Source organism: Chiloscyllium punctatum, chromosome 8 (assembly GCF_047496795.1).
Source record: "Chiloscyllium punctatum isolate Juve2018m chromosome 8, sChiPun1.3, whole genome shotgun sequence".
Lineage (NCBI taxonomy): Eukaryota > Metazoa > Chordata > Chondrichthyes > Orectolobiformes > Hemiscylliidae > Chiloscyllium > Chiloscyllium punctatum.
Genome location: NC_092746.1, coordinates 114173102 through 114200510, shown reverse-complemented (window position 1 = coordinate 114200510; position 27409 = coordinate 114173102). Strand labels below are relative to the sequence as shown.

General features: G+C 41.9%; 1 protein-coding gene across 5 annotated transcripts in view; it reads left to right on the top strand.

Annotated features, from left to right (window-relative positions):
- The window catches only part of nub1 (negative regulator of ubiquitin-like proteins 1), a 43057-nt gene extending 17724 nt beyond the window's left edge, over positions 1–25333 (top strand). For 2 of the 5 annotated variants that reach the window (XM_072576275.1, XM_072576276.1), the window contains exons 8-15: positions 2139–2245; positions 8267–8453; positions 8853–8960; positions 9837–9989; positions 14883–15032; positions 19151–19243; positions 20728–20896; positions 23056–25333. In XM_072576275.1, coding sequence (XP_072432376.1) covers positions 2139–2245; positions 8267–8453; positions 8853–8960; positions 9837–9989; positions 14883–15032; positions 19151–19243; positions 20728–20896; positions 23056–23222 — 1134 coding nt within the window. In that variant the 3' untranslated portion in view covers positions 23223–25333. The remainder of the gene's footprint in view (positions 1–2138; positions 2246–8266; positions 8454–8852; positions 8961–9836; positions 9990–14882; positions 15033–19150; positions 19244–20727; positions 20897–23055) is intronic. The other 3 variants (XM_072576278.1, XM_072576277.1, XM_072576279.1) reach the window with 3 other exon arrangements.
- Positions 25334–27409: the final 2076 nt, after the last annotated feature.

Below are 27409 nucleotides of genomic sequence, written 5' to 3'. Positions count from 1 at the left end.
ACTATTGATAACCCCTTTCATTACCTTTTTTTAAACTACTAATGATTTTGAGAGTAGACTGATTAATGGTAACTGGCCCTGGATTGGATTTGTCTTGTATTTTGTGTGTAGGATGTACCTGGTAATTTTCCACCATTGTATTTATACTGGATCAGCTTGTCTAAGGGTCTTAGAACATAGAACAATACAGTGCAGAATAGGCCCTTCAGCCCTCTATGTTGTGCCAACCTGTGAACTATTCTCAGCTCGTCCCCTACGCTATCCCAAAATCATCCATGTGCTTATCTAATGATTGTTTAAATCTCCCTAATGTGGCTGAGTTGACTACATTAGCAGGTAGGGCATTCCACGCCCTTACCACTCTGCATAAAGAACCTGCATCTGACATCTATCTTAAATCTATCACCCCTCCATTTGTAGTTATGCCCCCTCGTACACGCTGACGTCATCATCCTAGGAAAAAGACTCACTGTCTCTACCCTATCTAATCCTCTGATGATCTTGTATGTCTCAAAACCATTGTTGGAATATTGTCTGATTATCTTGTGTGTCTTCAGAACCACTGCTGGAATATTATCAGGGCTCATTGCCTTTGCAGTATCTAGTGTCTCCAGCTGTGTGTTTGTTTTTGAATCAGTGAATTGAATTAGCTCTAGACTTGCAATACTGGGGACTTGCAGAGGAGGCTGAATTGGATTGTCCATCTGCATCTCTGGCTGAGTATATTGCACATGCTTCAGCCTTCTGTTTAGCATGGATGTGCTGGGCTCCTGATGATATTTGAGGGTCCATTACCTCAAGTTACTTTTAATTGTCCACCATCATTTGTGACTGGATTTGAAAGGACAGCAGAGCTCTGATCTGATTGTTTGGTTATGGATTGCTGAGCTTGTTCCGTCATCTGTTGTTTTATGTAATCCAGTAGTATAGCTTCACTAGACTGGCATCTTATGTTTAGGGATGCTGTGCTTGGCATGTCCTTCTGCACTCTTTGAACATTGGCTGAGCCCCTTACATGATGGTAATGGAAGATCGGACAGGCCATGAGTCATAGAGATGTACAGCACGGAAACAGACACTTTGGTCCAACTCGTCCATGTCGACCGGATATCCCAACCCAATCTAGTCCCACTTGCCAGCACATGGCTCATCTCCATTCAAACTATTTCTATTCACATACCCATCCAGATGCCTTTTTTAAATGCTGCAATTGTACCAGCCTCCACCACCTTCCTCTGGCAGCTCATTCCATACACGTACCACCCTCTGCATGAAAAACTTGCCCCTTCGATCTCTCTTTATATCTTTCCCCTCTCACCCTAAACCTATGCCCTCTAGTTCTGGAATCCCCCACCCCAAGGAAGAGACTTTGTCTATTTATCCTATCCATGCCCCTCATAATTTTGTAAACCTCTATAAGGTCACTCCTCAGCCTCCTCCGCTCCAGGGAAAATGCCCCCCAGCCTATTCAGCCTCTCCCTATTGGTCAAATCCTCCAACCCCGACAACATCCTTTGTAAATCTTTTTGAACCCTATCAAGTTTCACAACATCATTCCTTTAGGAAGGAGACCAGAATTGCACACAATATTCTAAACAGTGGCCTAACCAATGTCCTGTGCAGCTGTAACGTGACCTCCCAATTCCTGTACTCCATACTCTGACCAAAGTAGAATTCAGCTGTTGCTGATGGCCCACACCACCTCATGTATATCAAGACTTGAGATGCTAGACCTGTTTGAAATCCTATCTCAGTTGGCATTGTGTTAATGCCACATGACATTGCTGCTGCTTCTTTTGGGGATGATGATGGTATTGTTTTGAGATATTTAAGATTGTCATACCTATGTAATTGCAAGGCAGAATTTTGCTTGGTGACTATGCCTTTAGTTTCTTGAATTTGCACCTTACTCTACTCCACTTGTAAGACACTAAAAGCATTTAACTTCAACTAAGTGTTTAGTCATTTTTGGTTTTCCCCTTGCCAGCACGCACCCCCCCCCCCCCCGCCCCCAAACTCATTTTTGAGAGAACACACAGATTTGACCGATTTCCTGTCAGGCTGTTAATGGCAATATGCCCGACTCAACAAGTTTGTATTAAGCTTTTTAATTAAATTTCCGTTTCATTGCTTCCTAGGCACTATTGTTAGCTATGACACTACATGAAAAAGGCAGAGCATTTATGAAGAAGAAAGATTATGCTTCAGCATTGTTGTATCTGTTGGATTCTGATGAAGAATTTGGGTAATGCTTTTTTTAATTACAATATTGTATTTATCATTAAAATGTGCTGTGGTTAATAACTCTCAACATTAATTTTTGCTATGGCATATTATAGAAGTTTTTCCTACTTGCACCATATATGCTGTACCTTCCAGAACTTGACTTTTAGTTAGTTTGCTGTTGCAAGAGTTTCTGTACTTTTTCTAATGATTGCATATTTATTTAGTCATAGATTCCTGTTTTTCAGATTCCAACATTTCAGCCATGAAACTGAAGTTCTGTTCTGCAAATCAGATTAATTTTCCCTATTGGGATTTTTATTTGTTCAAGGGAAATTTGTTAGCTAGACCAGCATTTCTTGCCCATTCCTCATGTCATAGATGTACAGCATGGAAACAGACTCGAGTTCAACTCACCCATGCCGACCAGATATCTTTAAAATGATCTACTCCCACTTGCCAGCATTTGGCCCATATCCCCCTCAAACCCTTCCTATTTATATCATTTACATCTTAAATATTGTAATTATACCAGCCTCCTCCCACCACCACCTCCTGGCTATACGGTCCTCTGTGCGAAAAAGTTGCCCCTGGGTTTAAGGTGTGAGAAAAGATTTTAAAAAGGGCCTGTGTCCTCTAGTTCTGAGGAAAAGACCTTGGCTATTCACCCGATCCATGTTGCTCTTAATCTTTTATATACCTTTTTTTTAAATATAAGGTCACCCTTCAGCCTCTCCCTATAATGGAAACCCTCCTACTCTGGCAACATCCTCGTGAATGTTTTTTGAATAGAATCCCCAAAGTGTAGGAAGTGGCCATTTGGTCCAAATCAACCCTCTGAAAACCATCCCACGCAGACCCATATTCCTCCCCCCCTTCTCTTCATTCCTTCCTTTTTCGCCACCCCCCCCCCCCCCCCCCCCCCCCCCCCGTTAAGAACATAGAACAATACAGCACAGAATAGGCCCTTTGGCCCACGATGTTGTGCCGAACACTTGTCCTAGCTTAAGCACCCATCTGTGTACCTATCCAATTGCTGCTTAAAGGTCACCAACTATTCTGATTCTGACTCTGCCACTCCCACAGGCAGCGCATTCCATGCCCCCACCACTCTCTCTGGGTAAAGAACCTACCCCGACACCCTGCGCGCACCCCGGGGGAAAAAGTCTCCGACTGTCTACTCTATCTATTCCTCTGATCATCTTATAAACCTCTATCAAGTCACCCCTCATCCTTTGCCATTCCAGTGAGAAAAAGCCTAGCACTCTCAATCTATCCTCGTACGACCTATTCTCCATTCCAGGCAACATCCTGGTAATTCTGCTCTGCACCCTCTCCAAAGCTTCCACATCTTTCCTAAAATGAAGCGACCAGAACTGCACGCAGTACTCCAAATGTGGTCTTTCCAAGGTCCTAAACAGCTGCAACATCACCTCACGACTCTTGAATTTAATCCCTCTGCTAATGAATGCTAATACACCATAGGCCTTCTTACAAGCTCTATCCACATGAGTGGCAACTTTCAAAGATCTATGAACATAGACCCCAAGATCCCTCTGCTTCTCCACCTTACTAAGAACCCTACCGTTAACCCTGTATTCCGCATTCTTATTTGTCCTTCCAAAAAATGGACAACCTCACACTTGACAGGGTTGAACTCCATCTGCCACTCCTCAGCCCAGCTCTGCATCATATCTAAGTCCCTTTGCAGCCAACAACAGCCCTCCTCACTATCCACAACTCCACCTATCTTTGTATCATCTGCAAATTTACTGACCCACCCTTCGACTCCCTTTTCCAAGTCATTAATAAAAATTACAAACCGCAGAGGACCTAGAACTGATGCCTGTGGAACTCCACTTGTAACTGGGCTCCAGGCTGAATATTTACTATCTACCACCACTCTCTGACTTCGACCGGTTAGCCAGTTCTCTATCCAACTGGCCAAATTTCCCACTATCCCATGCCTCCTGACTTTCTGCATAATCCTACTATGGGGAACCTTTATCAAATGCCTTACTAAAATCCATGTACACTATATCCACTGCTCTACCCTCATCCACATGCTTGGTCACCTCCTCAAAGATTCAATCAGACTTGTAAGGCAAGACCTACCCCTCTCAAATCTGTGCTGGCTGTCCCTAATCAAGCAGTGTCTTTCCAGATACTCATAAATCCTATCCCTCAGTAGCCTTTCCATTACTTTACCTACCACCGAAGTAAGACTAACTGGCCTGTAATTCCTGGGGTAATCCCTATTCCCTTTTTTGAACAGGGGCACAACGTTCGCCACTCTCCAGTCCCCTGGTACAACCCCTGATGACAGTGAAGACGAAAAGATCATTGCCAATGGTTCTGCAATTTCCTCTCTTGCTTCCCACATAGTCCTAGGATATATCCCGCCAGGCCCGGGGGACTTGACTATCCTCAAGTTTTTCAAAATGCCCAACACATCTTCCTTCCTAACAAGTATCTCTTCTAGCTTACCAGTCCGTTTCATGTTCTCTTCAACAATACGGTCCCTCTCATTTGTAAATACTGAAGAAAAGTACTCATTCAAGACCTCTCCTGTCTCTTCCAACTCAATACACAGTCTCCCACTACTGTCCTTGATCGGACCTACCCTCGTTCTTGTCATTCTCGTGTTTCTCACATACGCATAAAAGGCCTTGGGGTTATCCTTGATCCTACCCGCCAAAGATTTTTCATGCCCCCTCTTAGCTCTCCTAATCCCTTTCTTCAGCTCTCTCCTGGCTATCCTATATCCCTCCAATGCTCTGTCTGAACCTTGTTTCCTCAACCTTTTGTAAGCCTCCTTCTTCCTCCTCGCAAGACATTCAACCTCCCTCGTCAACCAAGGTTCCCCCACACGACCATCTCTTTCCTGCCTGACCGGTACATACATATCATCAAGGACACGTCGTATCTGTTCCTTGAAAAAGTTCCACATTTCAACGACGTCCTTCCCTGACAGCCTATGCTCCCAATTTATGCTCCTCAGATCCTGTCTTGCAGCATCGTATTTACCCTTTCCCCCAATTGTAAAACCTACCCTGTTGCACGCACCTATCTCTCTCCATAACCAAGGTGAAAGTCACAGAATTGTGGTCACCATCACCAAAATGCTCACCCACTAACAAGCCCGTCACTTGTCCCAGTTCGTTACCGAGTGCCGAATCCAATATGGCCTCCCCTCTGGTCAGACAATCTACATACTGAGTTAGAAAAGCTTCCTGGACACACTGCACAAACACCGCCCTGTCCAATCTACTTGCTCTAAAGAGCTTCCAATCAATATTTGGGAAGTTGAAATTGCCCATGACTACTACCCTGTGGCTTCTGCACCTTTCCAAAATCTGTTTCTCCACATCTCTCCTGCTATTGGGGGGCCTATAGTAAACACCAGCAAGGTGACTGCTCCTTTCCTATTTCTGACTTCAGCCCATACTACCTCCAAAGGCAGATCCCCCTCGAACTGCCTTTCTACAGCTGTTATACCATTTCTAATTAGCAATGCCTGCCACCCCCACCCCTCCACTCTTTCTTTTTTTTTTACCATCCCCTCTAATCTTACTGAAACATCTGTAACCAGAAACCTCCAACAACCATTCCTGTCCCTCTTCTATCCATGTTTCCGTGATGGCCACAACATCGTAGTCCCAAGTACTGATCCACGCCTTAAGTTCACCCACCTTATTTCTGATACTCCTTGCGTTGCGGTATATACACTTGAGCCCATCTGTGTCCGCAAGTATTCCCTGTCAGTGCTACCTTCTCCAGTCTCCCTACATTCTTGAACATCCTGAAACAGCTAACTGGACTACAAGTGCGGATCCCATCCCCCTGCCAAATGAGTTTTAAACCCCCCCCCCCCCCCCCCCCCAAAAGAGTGCTAGCAAACCTTCCTCCCAGGGTATTGGTGCCCTTCTGGTTCAGGTGCTTGTACAGGTCCCACCTTCCCCAGAATACAGTCCAATTATCCAAATACCTGAAGCCCTCCCTCCTACACCATCCTTGCAGCCACATGTTCAACTGCACTCTCTCCCTATTCCTTGCCTCACTGTCACGTGGCACCGGCAACAACCCAGAGATGACAACTCTGTCCGTCCTAGCTTTTAGCTTCTAGCCTAACTCCCTGAGCTCCTGAATGACCTCCCCACCCCTCTTCCTACCAATGTCGTTGGTGCCAACATGCACCACGACTTCTGGCTGCAGACCCTCCACATTAAGGATTCTGAAGACACTGTCCGAGACGTCTCAGACCCTGGCACCAGGAGGCAACAAATCAACCGAGAGTCTCTCCCATGTCCACAGAACCGCCTGTATGGCCCTCTAACTATAGAGTCTCCTATAACTAGCGCTCTCCACCTCCTTTTTTTTTTTTTCTCTTCTTCCGCCCGCCCCCCCCCTCCACTTCTGGGCCTCAGAACCAGACCTCATGCCAGAGACCTGGTCACTGCAGCTTACCCCTGCTAGGCCATTTCCACCACCACCACCACCCCACCCCCCCCCCCCCCCCCCCCCCCCCCCCCCACAGTATCCAAAGCGGTATACTTGTTGTTGAGGGGAATGACCACAGGGGATCCCTGCACTGCCTGCTTCCTCCCTTTCCCACCTCTAACTGTTACCCAACTACCTCTGTGTTCTCTGGTGTAACTATGTCCCTGTAGCTTCTATCTATCACCCTCTATGAACTGAATCCTCGGTTCATCCAACTCCAGCTCCATTCCCTAACGTAGTCTGTGAGGAGCTGGAGCTGGCTGCACTTCCTGCAGATGAAGTTGGCAGGAGCATCAGTGGTCACCTACCTCAAACGTCCCGCAGGAGGAACATTTCACTGCCTGCACTGCCATAACTCTACACTTTGTCTCCAAAACAAGAACGCTAAGTCGCTGACCTGTTCAGCCGACTGAGTCCATTTTTTTTTTAGGTGGGAGAATGGGAGACACTACACGTGTCGTGTCTCTGGTTCCTTCTCCACTCAAACTTCTTGCCTTCCCAGAAGCCTCTGTTGACGACTTCTGGATTCCCGCTCCTAATTGGAGGAAAAAAAACAGACTGCGAAAAGAAAAACATTTAATTTAAACTAGTCTCCGCTTACCGTCCAGCTCCCTTCTCTGCGCCTGCTGTAGCAGTGAGCCATGTAACCCTGTAACCGATTCCTGTAACCCAGCATGGCTAATGCAACTAAACTACACTATTCCATCTACAAGGCACCAAGGAGATTCTCTGGAGCATTATAGTTCCCAATCAGGGCTGCAGTTAACTAGCTCAAATAAAAATTTCATTTCAATGAAACTGTCTGTTTGAATTAAGCACATCATTGCATAAGATCTAGGCTTTGGTCTTATTCTTGATGTGGAAGTGTTGGATTGGGCTTGATGAAGGGGCACTGCTCTGAAAGCTTGTGATTTCAAATAAACCTGTGACACTAAACCTGGTGTCGTGGGGCTTCTGACTTAGTCTTATCCTGCTATTTGTAATTCAGTATCCTGATTTTTATTCATTTAACACTGTTAATAACTTAAATTGTTTGTTTAATTGAAATATTTGTTGAGAGATTCTTTGAAGGAAGAAAATTAGTGCTATTGCCCTTTGTATTACTGAACATTGTGTCTTCTGTGATTTTTAATTGCCAAGCTAAAGAGATCCTCTTTCCTATTCCCTTCTATTTTCCTCCACAGTCCATAAGAGATTTGATAAGACACCAAACTCTGAGGATGGGACAAAGTTTTTGTTGCAAAATTAGTTTCACCTTTTTTATTGTTCGATTTGATAGCGTTTTGTTAACTTAAACAGCTATATTGTAGTTTTACTGTGTTCTCTGACTACCTATTTCAAATTGGAGTCAAAGTTCAGACTTTGATCTCAATGGGAATAAAGTTTTTGTTTAAAACGTTTGTGGGTCAACAAATTGGATTTGAGAATTTTTTTATTTGCTCATTTGATGTGAGTGTCACTTTCTGGAGCTTCTAAGTGATTAATTGTCAACTGTAAATATTTTGTGATTTAAATAAGGATATTGATAGAATTTGTATTCCAGGAAATGTGGGTCTGAACTCCTGAACATTGTAGATAACCATGCGGTCCTGCAACTGGAAATAGTGTGGTGTTACCTTCAACTGGAGCAACTCGACTGCCTTCGTGATGCGGAAGAGAGATTAAAACGAGCCCAGACCCGGCTGAATAACTGCTATGGCGAGAACTTGGAGCGACTCTACAACCTGAAGGTTGATGCTTAATGGTTTTTGATATTTGATTTTGCTTGGTCGCATCAATGTTTTTCTTAAGATATTCTTAAAAACTCTAAATCAGCACTAAATTTGCAATGTCAGTACACGGCCTGAAAGTGGTAGTAATCTCTCCTAGACTACATTAACTTTGTTGCAAATTCTGATTTTTACCTTTTTTGTTAAATCATTACTTAAACCTTAAGTGAAGTCACTGCCATGCTATCACTACCATCTTGGAGGTATTTCCAAACTATTGATAGAGCAGAAAGTTGTGGAATTTTCAGTATGTTTACTTATGCACCTATGTAATTTTTTGTTGTTTTTGCCATGACTTGTATTCTGATGTGTTGTCTAAGCTAGTTCTTTTTATTTTGTTTGCTCATTTGCATCTCATAGGGTAATACTGCCAATGAGCAGGTGCTATATTTGCGGCTCAAGCTTCTTCAGGGAGTGGTATTGTACCATAAAGGAAAGCTGGATCAGACTAAAAATCATCTGAATGAGGTGCAGGCCTTTATCTCCACCTTCTTCTGTTTTGTAGTCATTTAACTTTATTTTAAGATCACTTTCAGTTCCGCCTAATTCTGCAATAATGTTTGCTTTTATTTGGCAGCAAAACACAAGTTTCTGTTTTCCACTTAATGTTAACATCAAGAAAAATCATGCAAACAAACAGAAATTATTCATTAGACAGGCATATGAACTTACATGGAATAGTGTAGGTGGGATGGGCTTCAGATTAGTATGACAGGGCGGCGCAACATCAAGGGCCGAAGGACCTGTACTGTGCTGTAATGTTCTATGTTCTATTCCGAGGGATCGTAGAAGTAAAATCCTAAGAATAATTACAACACAAAGGAATCACTTTTTCTGTATCAGCTCTCTACAAATGTAGTTCAATGAGTTCTGCTCCATGCCCTCTTAATTTCTCTTCCCATGGTCCTGCAGTTCTTTGTTTTTTGTTTTTTAAATCTTTAATTGATTGACTAATACCCTTCAAGTATAATTACATTTGCCTCCCTTTACCGTTGGTGTCCTCTCTGGTTTCTGACTCTTTCACCAATGTACATCATTCCTAAAGCTTTCACAACCTTCCTATATTCTGATCTCAAAATAGCCATATGCAACTTTCTCAATTTTTTTTTGTTAAAGACCTGTCATAGCTTCCTCTTATATTATGTTCCTGTTCTCTCACCTTCGCAATGCTTCATGCTACCTTCCATGATTTGCGTACATATATCCCAAGATCGCTGTTCTTGTACGTTTCAAATTGTAATTTCTTAAAGTTTTACATTGCAATTCAATTCTTAAGTGTCAGTTTACGCTTTTCTCTACAATGAATCATCCTATTCATTTTTAACCATATTAACCTTGTTTCAGGCAGAAACATTACTGGGAAAGCTTTCTGTGGATGATACAAAGGTGATGCAACTGATGTGTCTTGGTTTCACAGCCCAGGAGGCACGGCTAGGTTTACGAGCGTGCAATGATGATATTGAAGCTGCTGCATCGCACATCTACCACAGGAGGGAGGTAATTTATATTACGGAATACCTAGTAATATAACTTTTGTTACTGCCACTTTTGGACCTACCTTGCTTTACCTGAAACACTACTCAGTGTCTCTCACCCATTTGCCTCCTGCAACCAAAAACAAAAGTTCTGTGTGTTGGTGGGTAAGGTGACAAGTGTTTTCTTTCATGTTTCATTTTATTTCCACTATTCTAAATTCCCAAATAGATCACTGGAAAAAAGAGGTTAGGGCAGTTGAATGTTCCTCCTGCAGTATGTGGGAGGTAAGGGTCACCTCTAGTGTCCCTGCTGACTTGATTTGTGGGAAGTGCACCCAACCCTAGCTCCTCGAACTGTTGGGGAACTGGAGTTGGAGCTGGATGAATTTTGGATCATTTGGGAGGCAGAGGAGGTTATTGAAAAGAGTTACAGGGAGGTAGCTACTCGACAGCCATGTGAAGAAGGTAGATGGGTTACCATCAGTGGTAGGAAAGGGAACCGGCAGGCGGTGCAGGGATCTCCTCTGGTGGTTCCCCCTCAACAACAAGCATACTGTTGTGGTGGTGGGGATGGAGATCTTACCATGGGTAAGCAATGAGGCACAGAGTCTGTCCCTGTTGCTCAGAGGGAAAGGGGGAAGAGGAGCAGAGATTTAGTCATTGGAGACCCCACAGATAGAGGGAGAGATCAGAGGTTTCGTGGGAACGAGAGAGACTCTTGCTTGGTGTGTTGCTGCCCAGGTCTTGGGGTTTGTGATGTCTCTGGTGTTTTTGAGATCCTTGAGGGGTAGCAGCCCCAAGTCGTAGTCCACCTAGGCACCAACAACTTAATTAGGAAGAAAGATGGGGATCGAAGACAGAAATTCAGCAAACGAGGATGGAATCTTGGAGCTAGAACAAAGAATTATTATCTCTGGTTTGTTGCCCGTGCCATGTGCTAGTGAAGCAAGGAACAGGGAGAGTGTGGAGCTGGACACATGGCTGCAGGGCTGGTGCAGGAGAGAGGGTTTTGGATTCTTGGGTAATTGGAACTGTCTTTGGGAAAGTGGGACTTCTACAAACGGGATTGTCTTCACCTGAACCAGAGGGATACTGATATCCTGAGGGGGAATTTGCTAATGTTCTTCCAGGGGTATTTAAACTAATGCAGCAGGGGCACGGCAACCTGAATTATGGTTCCAGTGTACAAGAGGTTGAGAATAGTGAGGTCAGGGATAGGTTTACAAGGTCGTGAGAGGGCACCGGCAATCAGGATGTTGGTTTGAAATGTGTACTTCAATGCCAGGAGCATCTGAAATAAGGTGGGTGAACTTGCAGCATGGGTTGGTGTCTAGGATTTCGATGTTGTGGCCATTTTAGACATTGCTAGAGGGACAGAAATGGTTGTTGCAGCTTCTGGGATTTAGATGTTTCAGTAGAACAGAAGGTGGCAAAAGGTTGGGGGGTGGCATTGTTAACAAAGGGTGGAATTACAAGCAGCTGAGAGAAGTTTTGAGGACTCATTCACTGAGATTGTTTATTTGGGCTGAGGTTAGAAACCAGGAAGAAGAGGAAATTTCAGATTTTACTGTCTTTTGTGACAATAATTTACTTCCAGATTCATTCCTGAATGGCAAGGTTCAAGGCTGATCATGATTGCAATGTAGAAAAGCCAACAGTCAGATGCCAGACAGAGGAGGCAATGTGATAATGACCAGAGTTGTTTTCGGTGTATGTGTGTATGATTTTTCTGGCACAGAGTACTGAGGAAGGTAAGAGCCTTGAAGATACAGAAGAGAATGCGGTATTCTCACCCTTCTAATCAACTGATAGTCAAAGACCAGAAAAACTCCCTGTCCCAGGAGAAAGATGAAAGTGTTAACAAACATCTGTAAAACGTTAAACTGAATCAGTTTGTAATTTTTGTGGGCGGCACGGTGGCACAGTGGTTAGCACTGCTGCCTCACAGCGCCAGAGACCCGGGTTCAATTCCCGCCTCAGGCGACTGACTGTGTGGAGTTTGCACGTTCTCCCCGTGTCTGCGTGGGTTTCCTCCGGGTGCTCCGGTTTCCTCCCACAGTCCAAAGATGTGCAGGTCAGGTGAATTGGCCATGCTAAATTGCCCGTAGTGTTAGGTAAGGGGTAGATGTAGATGTAGGGGTATGGGTGGGTTACGCTTCGGCGGGGCGGTGTGGACTTGTTGGGCCGAAGGGCCTGTTTCCACACAGTAAGTAATCTAATCTAAAAAAAAAGAGGTCACCTTGTTGGGAGTTTTCAATAGGTCTCCAAATTGTTCAAGGGATGTAGGGGAAAGGATAGCAAAGATGGTTCTTGATAGGAGCAAGATTAACAGGGTAGTTATGGGGGACTTTAACTTCCCCAATACTTACTGAGAATACTATAGTTCGAGTACTTTTGATGGGTCAGTTTTTGTTCAGCGTGTGCAGGAGGATTTTCTGACACCATACGTAGACAGACCAAGTGTCAGTGCTACTGGGGAATGAACCTGGTCAGTGTTAGATTTGGAGGTAGGTGAGTACTTTTGGTGATAGTGACCATGCTTTGGTTATGTTTACAACAGCAATGGGCAGGGATCAGTATATACTTTTTAGAGAAAGAGTTATAACTGGGGAAAAGGCAATTATGATGTAATTAGGCAAGATTTAGGATGGGGAAGGAAACTGCAGGGGATAGACACAGTTGAAATGTGGAGTTTATTCAAGGACCAGCTACTGTGGCTAGCTGTAAAAAGACAGAAGGTGTTGGTTGATGCAAAATGTTCATCCTGAAGCTCCGTTAGCAGTGGTGTGCTGCAAGGATCTGATTTTGGCATCGCTGCTGTTTGTCATTTTTATAAATGTGGGCATAGAAGGGTAGGTTAGTAAATTTGCAGATGACATTAAGATAGGCAGAGTTGTGGATAATGCCAAGGATGTTTTGGGTTACAGAGGGACATATATAAGATGTAGAGCTGGGCTGAGAAATGGCAAATGGAGTTTAATGTGGAAAAGTGAGGTAGTTCACTTGGAAGAAGTAACAGGTATGCAGAGTACTAGGCTAATGGTACAAGTCTTGGCAGTGTAGATGACCAGAGATCTTGGTGTCCAGGTGCATAAAACTCAGGTTGATGGGGTTGTTAAGAAGGTATATGGTGTGTTGGCATTTATTGGTAGGGATATGGAGTTTCAGAGCCACAGGGTCATGCTTCAGCTGTACAAGACACTGTTAAGACTGCACCTGGAGCACTGTACAGTTCTGGTCACCAAATTATCAGAAGGATGTGGAAGCTTTGGAAAGAGTTCAGAGGAGACTTACTAGGATTTTGCCTGGTATGGAAGGAAAGCCTTATGAGGAAAGGCTGAAGGAACTGAGGCTGTTTTTGTTGGAGAGAAGAAGGTTGAGAGGTGACTTGTTTGAGATGTCTAAGATAATATAGTTAGATAAGGTGGACAGTGAGGTTTTTTTACCTCTGGTAAAGGATAACATGAGGGAAAATAGCTTTAAATTGAAGGGTGATAAATTTAGGACAGATATCGAGAGTAGTTCCCTTAGTAAGGGCATGGAACAGCCTCTCTGCAACAGTAGTAGACTTGTTGATGTTAAGAGCATTTAAATGAGCATTGGACATACACCATTCTGTTGTTATCCATATGTAGGTTAGATGGGCATCAGATTAATTTCACAGGTTGGAGCAACATTGAGGTTCTGAAGGGCCTGTACTGCTCTGTAATGTTTTATGTTCTAATCTTATCTGGTGCAGTGATACTGGCATCTTGAACTCCACTTAGTCAGATTAGTTGTGACTCTAATAAAGGACTGGAAAATTTAAGGGTTGGGGAAATCAAAGAGGGAGGCTGATTTGGACTATTTTGCAGCTAACTAGCTACCATCAGCGCTCACATCTTTTAAATGGCCAAACACCTGCTTCCAGATGGTCAGCAGCTGTTCTGTGCTACCAGAAACTGCAGCTAGTTGAGATGCAATATTAACTACAGCCATTGCAGCATGGTAAATGAATCAGTCATTTGACAAAGTCAAGCAAGCTCTTGCTAGGGAAACCATTGCTCCCAGACTGCCTAATATCTAATTTTATAATGTTACTGTCCTAGGATACAATAAATTTTGTTTTAAACTGAATACCGTATAAATGTCTTTCGCACACTTCCTTTGTTAATTTTTGATCTTTTTTGTAAGCCAGCTTCCCTATCTATTCAATTTGAAAAAAACCTTGAGCTTGTTTTTAAAAAAAACGTATTCTAGAGTAAGTGGAAAATCTGGGGCAGACTAAAGCAGATGGAGTAAACACACCTTTTTTGAGGTTAGAATCTAGATGAATCATTTTTAAAATTTGATGTAACTTGTTTTCCAGAAAGATATTTCAATCTCATTAAAATAATTTCTCATAAGTAGAGCTTTTTAAATTAAGGTAACACTTTCTCCTAATAATTCTCTGAAAATAAAGGTTGCATGGATTTTTGCAATATATCAAACTGCTTAGATTCTTCTTCTGTTTCTCTTGGCAGATTGACATGACTTTAACAATTTTTTTTGTTATTTAACCTACTCTTCTAATAGAGATGTGATTATACACCTGAAGGGAAGGGGTGTGTGGTGCTTGAACCTGAACCCCTCTATTTAGGGATAGGGATTTATCATGGTTTTTTCCTAGCCACTAATCGTTTCAACTTGTTTCCCATTTAATATGTCCATAAAACTGACTATACCACTGTTTGTGCTGTACATATGGACAATAACAAGTTCCTTTTTATGGTGAAGAAGCCAAATAGAGTAGCAAAATGCTGTCTAATTTGGTGTATTTTTCCTTTACAAAAATAAAGGCCAAAACACACTTTTTTTTGAACTCTTGATTCCAACTACTGTCAGGAACACAAACATCTGACAGGTGAGACTGTGTTTTTGATTCTGCACTTTGTAGGAGAAAGCTGAAATCCGGAGAAAAGAGAAGGCTGAAAGAAAAAGGAAGAAACAAGAAGCTGTGAATTCTTTGGTGGCAATGGGCTATTCGGAAAAAGCTGCAGCCAAGGCATTTAGATCAGCCAATAATAACTTGGAACGTGCTATAGAGGTCAGGAACTTTCATTGTACAGAATTCTGTGGTAGTGATTTCAAAGATGGTGTTGGGATTTTAGTCCACACAAACGAGGAAGCCTCTTAATTTTCACTCCTGACTGGTTTTGGCCATGGCCAGTAAAGGAATATCTCTGAAAATCTGCGCTATTCATCTCCTCTATTAATGACAGATATGTGATTATTAATTTAAAAAAAAACAGACGAGCAGAGGGGTAAAATGCAAATTCACCTAAGAAAATGTCATTCAAATATGCACTAAGCTGTAATGTCATTTTGATGGAGTTTGTTTGCACCCAAACAGTGGAGTCAGTTTCCATGAGATTGCTTCTCTTTTGAAATCCGTTTGGGAAAATGCTTTCAAGTTATAAACTGCCTTTTGCATCTTCAACCCAAAGGAAGAACTTTGCATTCAATGAAATTATTGTCAATGTAACAAATATGAATTTGGATTAGTGGTGCTGGAAGAGCACAGCAGTTCAGGCAGCATCTGAGGAGCAGTAAAATCAATGTTTTGGGCAAAGGCCCTTCAGCAGGAATACAGGAAATATAAAAGCTAGTTTATGCATAGCTTCTCATCTCCACTTGAGAGAGTATTGAAAACTTCAATTTAAAGTCAGTTGTATAGCATAGAAACTGGCCCTTCAGTCCACCGTGTCTATGCTGACTAGCGAACACCAAACTACACCAATCCCCTTTTACCTGTACTTGGTCCACAGCTAAAATGCCCTGGCATTTTAAGTGCTCATCCAGATGCTCCTCAAAGGTTGTGAAGGTACTTTGCTCCACCACCCCCTCAGACAGCATGTTCATATACCTTTTCAACCTCTGGGTGAAAAAAACCTTTCCGGAGATGATTTCCTCCAAATCACTTGCTCTTCATCCTTAAATTTATGATGTCTGGTCTTTGACACGCCTGCCATGTAGAAGCAATTCTCACGATCCACTCTATCTATGCTTCTCATAATTTTGTACCTCAATCAGATCTCCTTTCAGCCTACTCTGCTCCAAGGAAAACAAATCAAGCCTATCCAGGCCCTTCTGATACCTGAGAATTTTCATCCTAAGCAATGAATCTCCAGTGGTGAATGGTGATTCATGGTGAATCTCCAGTGCACCCTCACCAGTTCAATCATTCCTCTAATACTGTGGCAACCAAAATTGTACACAGTATTGCATCTCTGGGCTAACCAATGTTTTATAAAGTTGTAACAAGACTCCCTTGCACCTATATCCAACAACCTGACTAATGAATGTAAGCGTCATGAATGCTGCTTTCACCAGCCTGTCTACCTGTGCTGACACCTTCTGTGGACTAGTACATTAAGGTACTTTCGTTCCTCACTACTCCCTATGGGCTTACCATTCATTGTGTCCATCCTTCTTTTGTTAGACCTCCCAAAATGCATCACCTCACACTTGTTGGGATTAAATTTTGTCTGCCAATGCTCTGCCTAGTTTTCCAGCTAATTAATATCAGACTTTAGCCTGAGACTATCCGACTTGCTATTAAGAACACCACAGGTTTTCATGTCATTTGCAAACTTACTAATTAAACTTCTACATTAATGACCTGGATGTTCATGTACATAACAAACATCAAGGATCCTGCACCAAACCCTGTGATACACTGCTGGACACCAGGCTTCCAATCACAAAACAGCCCTCCACTATCATTGTTTGCCGTCTATTTTTAAGCCAGTTTTTTTTTTTGTTGTTTTGCCAACTTACCTTTGGATTCCATAAGTGCTTATATTTTTGACCAGTCTTTCGTTAGGGACTATATCAAAAATGTTCCTGAAGTCTGTGTAGACCACATCAACTGTGCTTTCTTTGGTATATTTATTCACTTTTTTGCAAAAGAAAACTCTCTGAATTATTCAGGGAGGATCTCCCTCTGTGTGGAAAGAGGCTATTCGGCCCATCAAGTCTGCAAGACTTTCCAAACAGCATCCCGCCCAGACTGAGCCCCCAAACCTATCTTTGTGTAACCCTGTATTTACCATAGCTAATCTACACTGCCTATCGTGTGCAGGCTATTTAGTATGGTTAATCCACTTAACGTGCACAAATTTGGATTGTGGGAGGAAACCAGAGCCCCTGGAGGAATTCTCACATTCACTGGGTGAATATGCAAATTCCACAGTCACCTGACAATGGAATTGAACCTGGGTCCCTGGCGCTGAGACAGTAGTGATAACCACTGAGCCATCTGGCAACTCTCAGTACTGACAATCCCTGATCAAACCCTTCCTTTCCAAATATTGATTAAGCTTGTCCTCTAGAATTTTTCCAACAGTTCCCACCGCTGTCAGACTAAGTGGTCTGCAATTACCTAGCCTAACCCTATTGTCCTCCTTTGACAGAAGAGTCAATGTTTACTGTAAAATGCACCCAAGTTGGCCATCTCCATCAAAGGGACCTTACACAATTGTACTTTTGAGGTAGGTGTGGGGATGTCGTGGTAATTTAAGGATTGAGAATCTGTTGTGTACCATTCTGTGACTAAAGCTAAAACTTATTAACATAAATCAGAAATAGCTGTTTGTCTCTGCATTTTGTTATACTGAATAATCTTCTACCATTTACGTACCTCACCTGGAGGGAAAAAATACAATGTTTCCATTTGTATCAGATTAGTTTACTCCTTTATATTGCACAAATCGTAAATCTTTCAGTTGCAAACTTGCTATAAATTTAGCTTTTGCCTTGCCCTATCCATTCCTGCAAAATAGTTAAACTTTGTCACAAGTGACAATATTAATCAGCCCCTAAAGAGGACATTTTGTTTTATATTGTCTACTTATAAATTGCCTAGTCGTGTTTGTTTCTACGGTATATTGGTGCAACCAGACAATTGTAATTAAGACTCCTGTATCTTGAAGGAAGCAGTGGTGGTGGTTACCAGAGACAGTGCACAAAACATGTAAATTCTGCTGAGGTGCTATGCTCTCTTACACAATTTAACATCTTTGTAGTTTTATTGGAGATTATGTGCATAGAGGGAATGCTGTAGGTGATAGTTCATGCTGTGTAGAATAAGTAAAGTTCACGCTCACCACTCATTTGACCCGATGGGACTCGTGCAAGGTGTTGAGATCTTGGCTCCACAACTGATGTCAATGAAGAAATAAGTGGGATAGTTTCCGTATGAATGCACATCCTACTGGGTGAAACAAATTCTGCATAATGGTATAATTGAAGGCCCACAAGGAAGTGCAATATGGCCAGGATTTAAAATGATAGAGCGAGGGGGATTGAGGGAGCAGGCAGACATGCTGTCTGATATACTGTAGGTCCTAGCAAAGGAGATCCATCAGCGGGGTTGAAAGACTGGAGTCCCACTCACCTAGTCCTTCTCACTTGCTGTTTGTGCTCTGACTGCCTTAACATCTTCACATGTTTCTCCTGAAAGCTTGAGGATACTGAGCAAGATCCTAATGATTTGAAACTGTTTTCTCTTGTGATTTCTAATTGATAAATCTAAAGCAGCACTTGTGAAGGTGAAGTCCTCTTGAATTCCTAGATTAAATGTTGAATTACCTTACCGCATTTCAGAGGTCTGCTCCAAACCTACAGGAACAAGAAGCATTTAAAAGGTGATTAGTTTTTTAAAGTAATATTCAAAATCCACTGCAATGACTTCTTTACTTGCAATCAGTTTATTTGTTGCTCGGGCATTAAGCTGAACACTATTCACCCAAGTGATGTGTATCCTCCTTTTTTAATGCACACCAGCAGAAAGCCTAAGTGCCAAAGAACTCCTTAACAAGACTCTGGGTGTCAGTTCCTAGCTTAAAACTTGAACCCAAATATCAAGATGTACTGGATCCAATGCAGGCTGAATGTACATTTCAGCTTAAAATATCAACATGGTGAATTCTGAAGCTCTCTTGGTTTGTTTTTCCTCCAGTTATGTCAGGCACCCATAACTTATCAAATAACAAAATTTCTCAACCTTATCATTTAGACATATCCATCTTCTGTTCAATGGACAGGTTATTAAAAGCATTTTTTTATTGTATCCATTTTAAATATCCCAAGTTGCCCACTACTGAGAGGGCTATTTTATTGTAGGTAATTGGACTGATCCTCCACTAATTGCACTATTTTCAGATACTTCAACGCACCCCAGAGCAAGTCTATCTGGATGATGAGGAAGCTGGACCAAGTAACAGAATTGAAGTTTCTGAAGAAACTATTAACCAGGTTTGCATTGTTTTTTAGATTAGATTACTTTACAGTGTGGAAACAGGCCCTTCGGCCCAACAAGTCCACACCGCCCCGCCGAAGCGCAACCCACCCATAACCCCTACATCTACCCCTTACCTAACACTACGGGCAATTTAGCGTGGCCAATTCACCTGACCTGCACATCTTTGGACTGTGGGAGGAAACCGGAGCACCCGGAGGAAACCCACGCAGACACAGGGAGAACGTGCAAACTCCACACAGTCAGTCGCCTGAGGCGGGAATTGAACCCGGGTCTCCGGCGCTGTGAGGCAGCAGTGCTAACCACTGTGCCACTGTGCCGCCCACATGGATTGATAATTTGCCCTCAAACTGGTTGAATCTACATAAATGTTCTCGTAAATGTTTTAGAGCAAAAATTGAGAGACTATTGACCATACTCCCAATCCTTGGCTTGTTTTCCTCCTCAATACCCCACTCCTCTCCCTGCCCCAGGTGCCAGTCAATCAAGAGCACAATTCTGTGGTTGAATCACCCTGCAATACATATCTCTCATAATTTTATCCATGTTGGAGATCATGGCTGTGAATGGCCGAGCAGGCTCGAGGGGGCAAATAGCCTACTCCTGTTGCTATTCCTTTTGGTTGTCTTTATGGTCTTACCAGTCCCACCATCTATGTATATAGATGCATTTTGCAGATAATCATAAATAGAACAAGAGAAGCCAATATCCAGAGTATTATTTTGCCTTTGTATTTCTTTCTCTCGCCTTACTTGATTGAGGCCAACATTACTGTATGTGCTGGTAAAGGTGAAGTCATAACTAAAGTGTTTTTTAAAAATTCAGTATAAGATTACAAGGCTTACTGAATGAGTTACTCGTAATATTAACTAACTCGCATTATTTTTGCATATTCCTCTTTCACCCTTTCCCCCTGTCCTCTGTGAGCTTTGTACTAAGACACCTCCACACTCTACAATCATGTCACCCTTCACTATATCATTTGACCCCAAACTTCCTCATGACCCAACTGCCACTCTGACCAATGCACCATCTATTTGTTCCCAGCAACATGGAACTGCCAGGGCCCTCCATCTGTCGTATCTCTTAGCCTTGATTCTCTAGACCTAAGCATTGATCTTGCATGTGTAACCCTTTCCTGTATATTCCAACTTTTGTCCCCCAGGATCCCCCTTTTTTTATAGGGCCCCACCCAATGCCACCGCCTCTTTTTTTTCAAACTAGTCACGAATCTCCAGGTACATGTTTCTCACTGCTTGTTGGGAAGCACAATGCACCCTCACTTTTTTTCTGTCAACTTAACCATCTTTCATCAAGTAGCTAGCATGTTGCCTCAGACTTAAGTACCCCTGTCCAACTTGTTTCCTGCTCCCAGGAGTTTCACTGGATTGCACTCCAGTTTGGTGATTCACCTAAAATTTCTGAATTTAGGAAATTTTAATAACTGGTAAATCCTCTTCAATAATGTCTTCCCTTACAGGTGGCGTTTTTGGGTTTTGATCATTCTGCTGCTGAAATTGCCCTCAGGAGATTTAATGGGAACATTGAGCGTGCTGTTCAGGCTTTGATCGATCATGGTGGATACCTTCCATCAAGTCTACTTAATTCACCTCCCTCATCGACATCACCAGAGGATATGGATGTTGAAGGTAATTGTGTTAACTAACAAAGTTGCAGTTGGAGTCAATGTGCAAAACTACTGAGAAAAGAACAAACTCCAAACCTTTCTTTAGCACCTTTCATGAGCTCAGCCTGTTAAACATCTGGAGCAGTCTATGAATTTTGTTTTGGAAATGTAGTGTTGGTGACATGGCAGCCAATTTTACACAGCAAGGCCTCAAACTCAGTATAATAGAAGATCCCGTAATCTGAGTTATGTTGAAGGGATAAATATCAGCTAGGATTTGGCATGAATGTCACTGGGTTTTTGGTTTTGAAGTAGTAACCATGACCTTTTATATATGTCATTATACACAGATGGGGCAGTGGCCCATGTCACTGAGCTAGACAGTGTATTAATAAAATCAATTACTGACTTGAGCACTTGGTTTGAAAGGGAGAAGCTTGTGAAGAGAATAAGGAATCTCTGACTACTACTTGAACTATCTTTTAAGAAAATAACCTGTAAAATATTTTTGGAATTTAATTCTACCAAAGAATTTGTGTTCTGATTTTATCCCCCCTTGGCATGTATGACCTTTTCTGGCACTCCTCCTTTTCCTTTCCTTTCCTTTCCTTTCCTTTCCTCCATTCTTTGGAATATTTCAGGTGTTGCAATGTGAGCCCATCTTGTCCTGTGGCATGCCTTTTCTTGTGAGGAAAAGGTTTAATTTGTAACAGAAGCACAAAGCTCCTAATTCCTATTCACACTTCTTTTTCTGTGTGTGGCAATAAATAGATTGACATTGACGTGAGGTACATTTCAGTCAGGTTGGCAACAATTATGAATGTGAAACAAAACAAATTGCTGGAAAACCTCAACAAGTCTGGCCGCATCTGCGGAGAGAAAGCAATGTTAATGTTTTGGGTCCAGTGACCTCTCCACCCCCTCTTTAAAATGCTGCTTCATGGAGTGCGAATTGTTTTCTGGTCAAGTACAGTGCAAGCTAGCTGAACAACAAAGCTGTTTTTACAGTGCCAACAATAGACTACTCTGGACTTCAGAATCACTCCAAACCCAGGCAGGCATTGGTGAGTTGCTGCAGTTCTTGTAGCTGAGAGTACTGCCACTTGTGCATCAATGATGAAAGGATTGAAGTTGAAACTGAAGCTGGTATTTGGGGCGCACATCAAGTGGCTTACTTTGTTCTGGATGGTCATAGTCAGAGATGTGCAGCATGAAAACAGACCCTTCGGTTCAACTGGTCCATGCCGACCAGATATCCTAAATTATTCTACTCTCATTTGGCCCATTATCCTCCTGAACCCTTTCTATTTTATATACTCATCCAACCACCTTTTAATGTTGTTGTAATTGTACCAGCCTCCATCACTTCCTCTGGTAGCTCACTCCATACACTCACCACCCTCTGTGTGGAAAAGGTTGCCCTGGGTCCCTCTTTAAATCTTTCACCTCCCACCTTTAAACCTAATGCCTTCTGAATTTCCCCCATCCTGGAGAAAAGACCTTGTTTATTTACCCCAACTATGCCCCTCACAATTTTATAAACCTCTATAAGGTCACTCCTCAGCCTCTTCCTGGGAAAATAGCCCCAGTCTATTCAGCCTCTCCCCAAAACTCAAACCTTCCAACCCTGGTAATATCCTTGTAAATCTTTTCTTAACCCTTTTCAAGTTTCATAACATCCTTTTTCCTACAGGTGACCACAACTGCATGCAGTATTTCAAAAGTGGTCTATCCAATGTCCTATACAGCCACAATGATTTCCCAATTCCTAAAGTCAACGGAGCTCCTTGAGTACTGTTGGAGCTGCACTCATCAAGGCAATTGGAAAGCATGTCATTGTGCTCCTGGCTTGAATACTAGATGGTTCTGGTTGAAGTTAATTCAAGCTGTTCTTGTCACCCATTATATTTATATAGCTAGCCTAGTTAAATTTTTTTTCAGTGATAACAGCAATTGGACATTGAGGACATATGGTCCCTTCTACCCTGAGGTGTCATAATCCATGTAAGTGGCGCAGTGGTGACTAGATTCCCTCCTGAGATTGTGTTTTAATGTGAATTAAAGCCTGATCAGCAGCTAATTCATTAAGTTTCTACATTTCAGCCAACAATGAAACAGTGCTGCAGCATAGACAATTTTTTTTAAATGGCTCTTTTTTTTTTTGTTTCATACCTGCCTCAGAAGAGTCTTCAGAAAAAAAGCAAAAGGAGCGTGAAATTGTGGAAGAGGTTTTAGCAGACATCCCAGAGCATGAAGAAGACTACCTTGACATGACCCTGGAAGAAGAGAGGGAGGTCATTATCAAGTACAAGACTTGGCTACAAAGGTCACATCCATCGACCTTGTAATTAGACTGTGAAAGAGCCAGTACTTAAATCTTACCGCTGATTTGTGCCTCATACCTCCATCTACAAAATGTGTTGCCTTTTCTTGATTAGAAACAAAAACTGAATTTTTCTGTTTAATGGTTTTTTTTGCCTTCTTGCAAAGACCTGAAGCCATGGCATCCCTTTACTATATAATCAAATTTAGCTTTTGGTGCAAATTTTAATTAGGATGTAATTTTGTAATAATTTTGCCTTTTCACTTTGTAGTAAATACAGACATTTACTTTTACCGGTAGTTTTTCTTATTTCCAAAATAATTGCTGTTGTTACAGCAAATAGAAAATCCAAATTTGGATGTTATTAATGCTGGATAGTTCTACTTCACAAATAGTCTCCAATGATGACTTTTTCTGGGCTTTGGTCTGTCACATACTGTGGTTGGGGCAATCTAGTATTGGGGAACCTGTCTGAATAACTCCAGTTGTATAACCTTGGATCTCTTTTTTTTTTCAAAAAGAATTTGCCGTCTATATCTTAATCATTCCTTGATTTGTCAAAAATCATTATTTAAAATTTTACAGTCTGATTCAATGACTAGTATTGTTTCCTTCTTGGGCTACACCGGTCTATGCTGTTTGGAACTAGTCAGTATTGCCAGCCATTTCTCTGCTCTCTGATCTGTTATTGTGATTCACAATTGCATACTGTCTTTGCACCCAGCCTTTTAGGCCTGACAATAACTGCTATTGAAACATGGAAGTGCCACTATTCATAACTATTTATACCAAAGTTTAGATCTGGGGGTTAGAGCCAGAGCTGGAGACAGTGCAAGTATATCTATTATAGATATCTTTCCTCAAACTGAGCCCTTAACTGGAGATCACATGTTCTTACTGCACAGACTGTTTGTTTGGCTGCTATACTTATTGAAGCAGCGATTTCTCACAACCATGCCCTCCAATAAAGTATGTGTTGTTTAGAGGCTTATATTTGTTTTACCTCAGTATTTGGATCATGATGCTGTTCTTGTCCTCCGTATTTTCTACGATAATCCCTTCACCTGTGCTTCAAGGCTAAACTCCAAAGCAGTTTGTTCAAGCAAAGTCAGCAGTGGCTCCAGAGGTTTTTTAAAATAATATTGTCTGGGCCTCTAGCTATTAGATTGCAGTTGATGGCAAAACCATAATGGGTGCTTAAAATTAACAGGACTTTGTAAGATCCTGACTGCTATTTTTAAAGAAAAGTGAAAATAGAAGTGATCTTTAAATTCAGTAAAAATGTATAAAATTAAATAGAAATTGTATACAATCCTATTTTTGAAAAATTGTATTTTGTCTTCATGAAATTTGTGTACAGTGCCAATTTTTTTCAGCAATAACATTGACAGATGATTTTATACAGAAATGTGCTTTGTTTGTACTTGCTGTAATGGATTGAACTGAAACAAGCTGATTTCAACTTTTTTCCCCCTGCACTCTTCCTGAGTGCTGCATATGAAATGATGTACAACAGAGGGCATTTATCTGTTTAGTTCTAGGATGTGGAAATTCATTCACCGATTCATTATTGGTTCTATGTTGGTACCCTTGCAAAATGTTGGTTCAAACCACTCTGCTGAGACTTGAAACCAGGCTGATACTGTAATATTTTAAACCAAGACACCATCTGCCTTCTCTAGTGAACATGAGTGATCTCATGGCACTATTTGAAGGGCAGGGGATTTCTTCCAGCTGGCATTTATTCTGGAGCCATCTATAATTTGCCCCTATTCAAACATTTTGCTTCAGATGTTTTTAACAGCATGGAGTATGTAGCAATTTTAAATCCACTATAATTGTGCAAACTCTTTTCTCTTTTTAAGAGACTGTTTGTTTCAATTGTACTTGTACAGTGAGTTGAAATTCCCAGCCTCCTAAATTACATTTCTGATTCTGTCTGTACTTTATTAGGAAGCAATGATCCTTCTCCCTTCTTTCCTTTTTTGATAATTTAATACCTTTCATAAAATTTTGAATAAAATCTTTGCCTTGATTTGTTAGTGAGCTATTACCTCTCTGTTCTTGAAGTTTTGCTTCTTGGGCGTTGTAATTTTTGAAGTCATGCATAATTCTCAAATAAAATGATACTGTGTACTGAATTGTGTGTGTAAATTTGGAGTAAGGGCTAACTGGAATAATTACAACATTTTAGTCCTCTGGAAGGATTCCGATGTCCAAAAAGCTAACTTTAGTGCTCTCGCAGTTTCTAATCCCACCTGGCTGCTAGTTATAAGAAACCAGATGACTCTTAAAATAAAAATGTTGACTCTCTCCAGCACACTAGGAATTTCACTGTCTGGATGGAATCTGACCCCGTGGACTTAATTTAGTTGTCCAGCAGCTGGTTCAATGTTTACTTGTTGACATTTTGAGTTGAGGGGGGGTTGGGGGTGGGGGGTGGGGGGAGGGGGAAAAAATGTCTGGTATTTGGGGTTAGGTGAATAGATTAAATGGAGGTTGGAGGAAAGGTAGATTGTTAATGTATAGAAAACTGGGACATATGGAAAACACTAGAGCAGAAGTGAGCTGTTGGCTCTACTGGCAGCCATTGGGTTAATATGACATTCTGAAATCTTGTGGTCCAGTGTTCCATTTCATTCTGGATTTTTTAAATATTTGTCCCTGACTTAAGTTTCTAAAAACATTCATTATCATCTCTCAGGCAGAATACTGGGATTATGGGAATGCCAATAGTAGGTGGTGATGGTGTTGTGGTGTTGTCACTGGGCTAATAATCCAGAGACCCAAGCATTAGACCATTAATTCCAGATTTCTTTTTGATGATCATGGAGCTGCATGTTTTAAAAACCCAGTTGGTTCACTAAAGCCTTTTTGGAAAGGAAATTATATTTTTCTTTTTAACAGCACAGAAAGAGGCTCTTGAGCCTGTTGTCTGTGCCAGGAATCAAATGTCCATCTATTCCAATCCTGTTTGCCAGCATTTGGCTGATAGCCTTGTGTACTATGACATTTCAAGTGCTCATCTAAATAGTTCTTAAATGTCTTGGATTCCAGCCTTGACTACCCTTTTTTTTTAAAAGATGGTGTGTTCTAGATGCACTCAACCCTACAAGTAAAAGTAGCTTTTCAAATTCCCAATCAACTAACTGTTTGTTACTCTGAAACTGTGCCCCCTAGTCATTGACCCCTCTTTTTAGGTGTTTCTCCCTATCTAGCTGATTACATTCCTTGGAACTTTGTCATTTAGATTCTATGCATGTGCACACGTACAGACACCCTTCACCAGCATTCTCTCTCTCTGATCTAAGGAAAACAGCCCCTGCCTATCGAGTCTGTCTTCATAGCTGAATCATTCCAGCCCAGGCAGCATCCTGGTGAATCTCTTTTGCACTCTGTCTAGTGCAATCAGATGCTCAAAATGTGGTGATTAGAACCACACGATACTTCAGCTGTTCTGTTCTCCAAATCTGCTGTCCTTGCCTGATCTGACCTACATCTGATTCCAAATCTATGTTGTTGACTCTTGCCTGTGAACGGCTTGTTAGCAGTTGGATCAAATAACTAAATTCTCGAATTCTTTTTGAATGGCCCAGCATCAACCTAACCACTGGAAAAGTCAGAGCATTGCCGCTAATTAGGGTAGATCTTGCATCATGCAAACCCCCCCCCCCCCCCCCAAGGCAATCATAAGGCTGAATTGTATTCTGAGGCAATTTGCAACTTCATGACATGCCATTTAGAATATAGAACTGTACAGTGCAGAACAGGCCCTTCAGCTCACGATGTTATGTCAAACATGATGCCAAATTAATTAATCCCTTCTGCCTGCACATTCATGTGCTTATCTAAAAGGCCTTATTGGCCTTGCCTCCTCCACCACCCCAGCAGTGCATTCCAGACTCCTACTCTCTAAGAAAGCCTACCCCCCCCCACATTGTGTTTGAATTTTCTCCCTCCCATCTTTAAACATATTCCTCTTAGTTTTAGACACTTGGATTCTGGAGGGGGGAAAAGGTTCTGACCATCAACCCTATCATGCCCCTCATAATTTTATAGGCTTCTTTTAAGTCTCCCCTCAACATCCACTGCTCCAGAGAAAACCTGAGTTCTTCTATACTCTTTGTAGCTCATATCCTTTTAATTCAGGCAGCAGCCTGGTTAAATGTTTTCTGCATCCTCGCCAAAGTTTCCACATCCTTCCTGTAATAT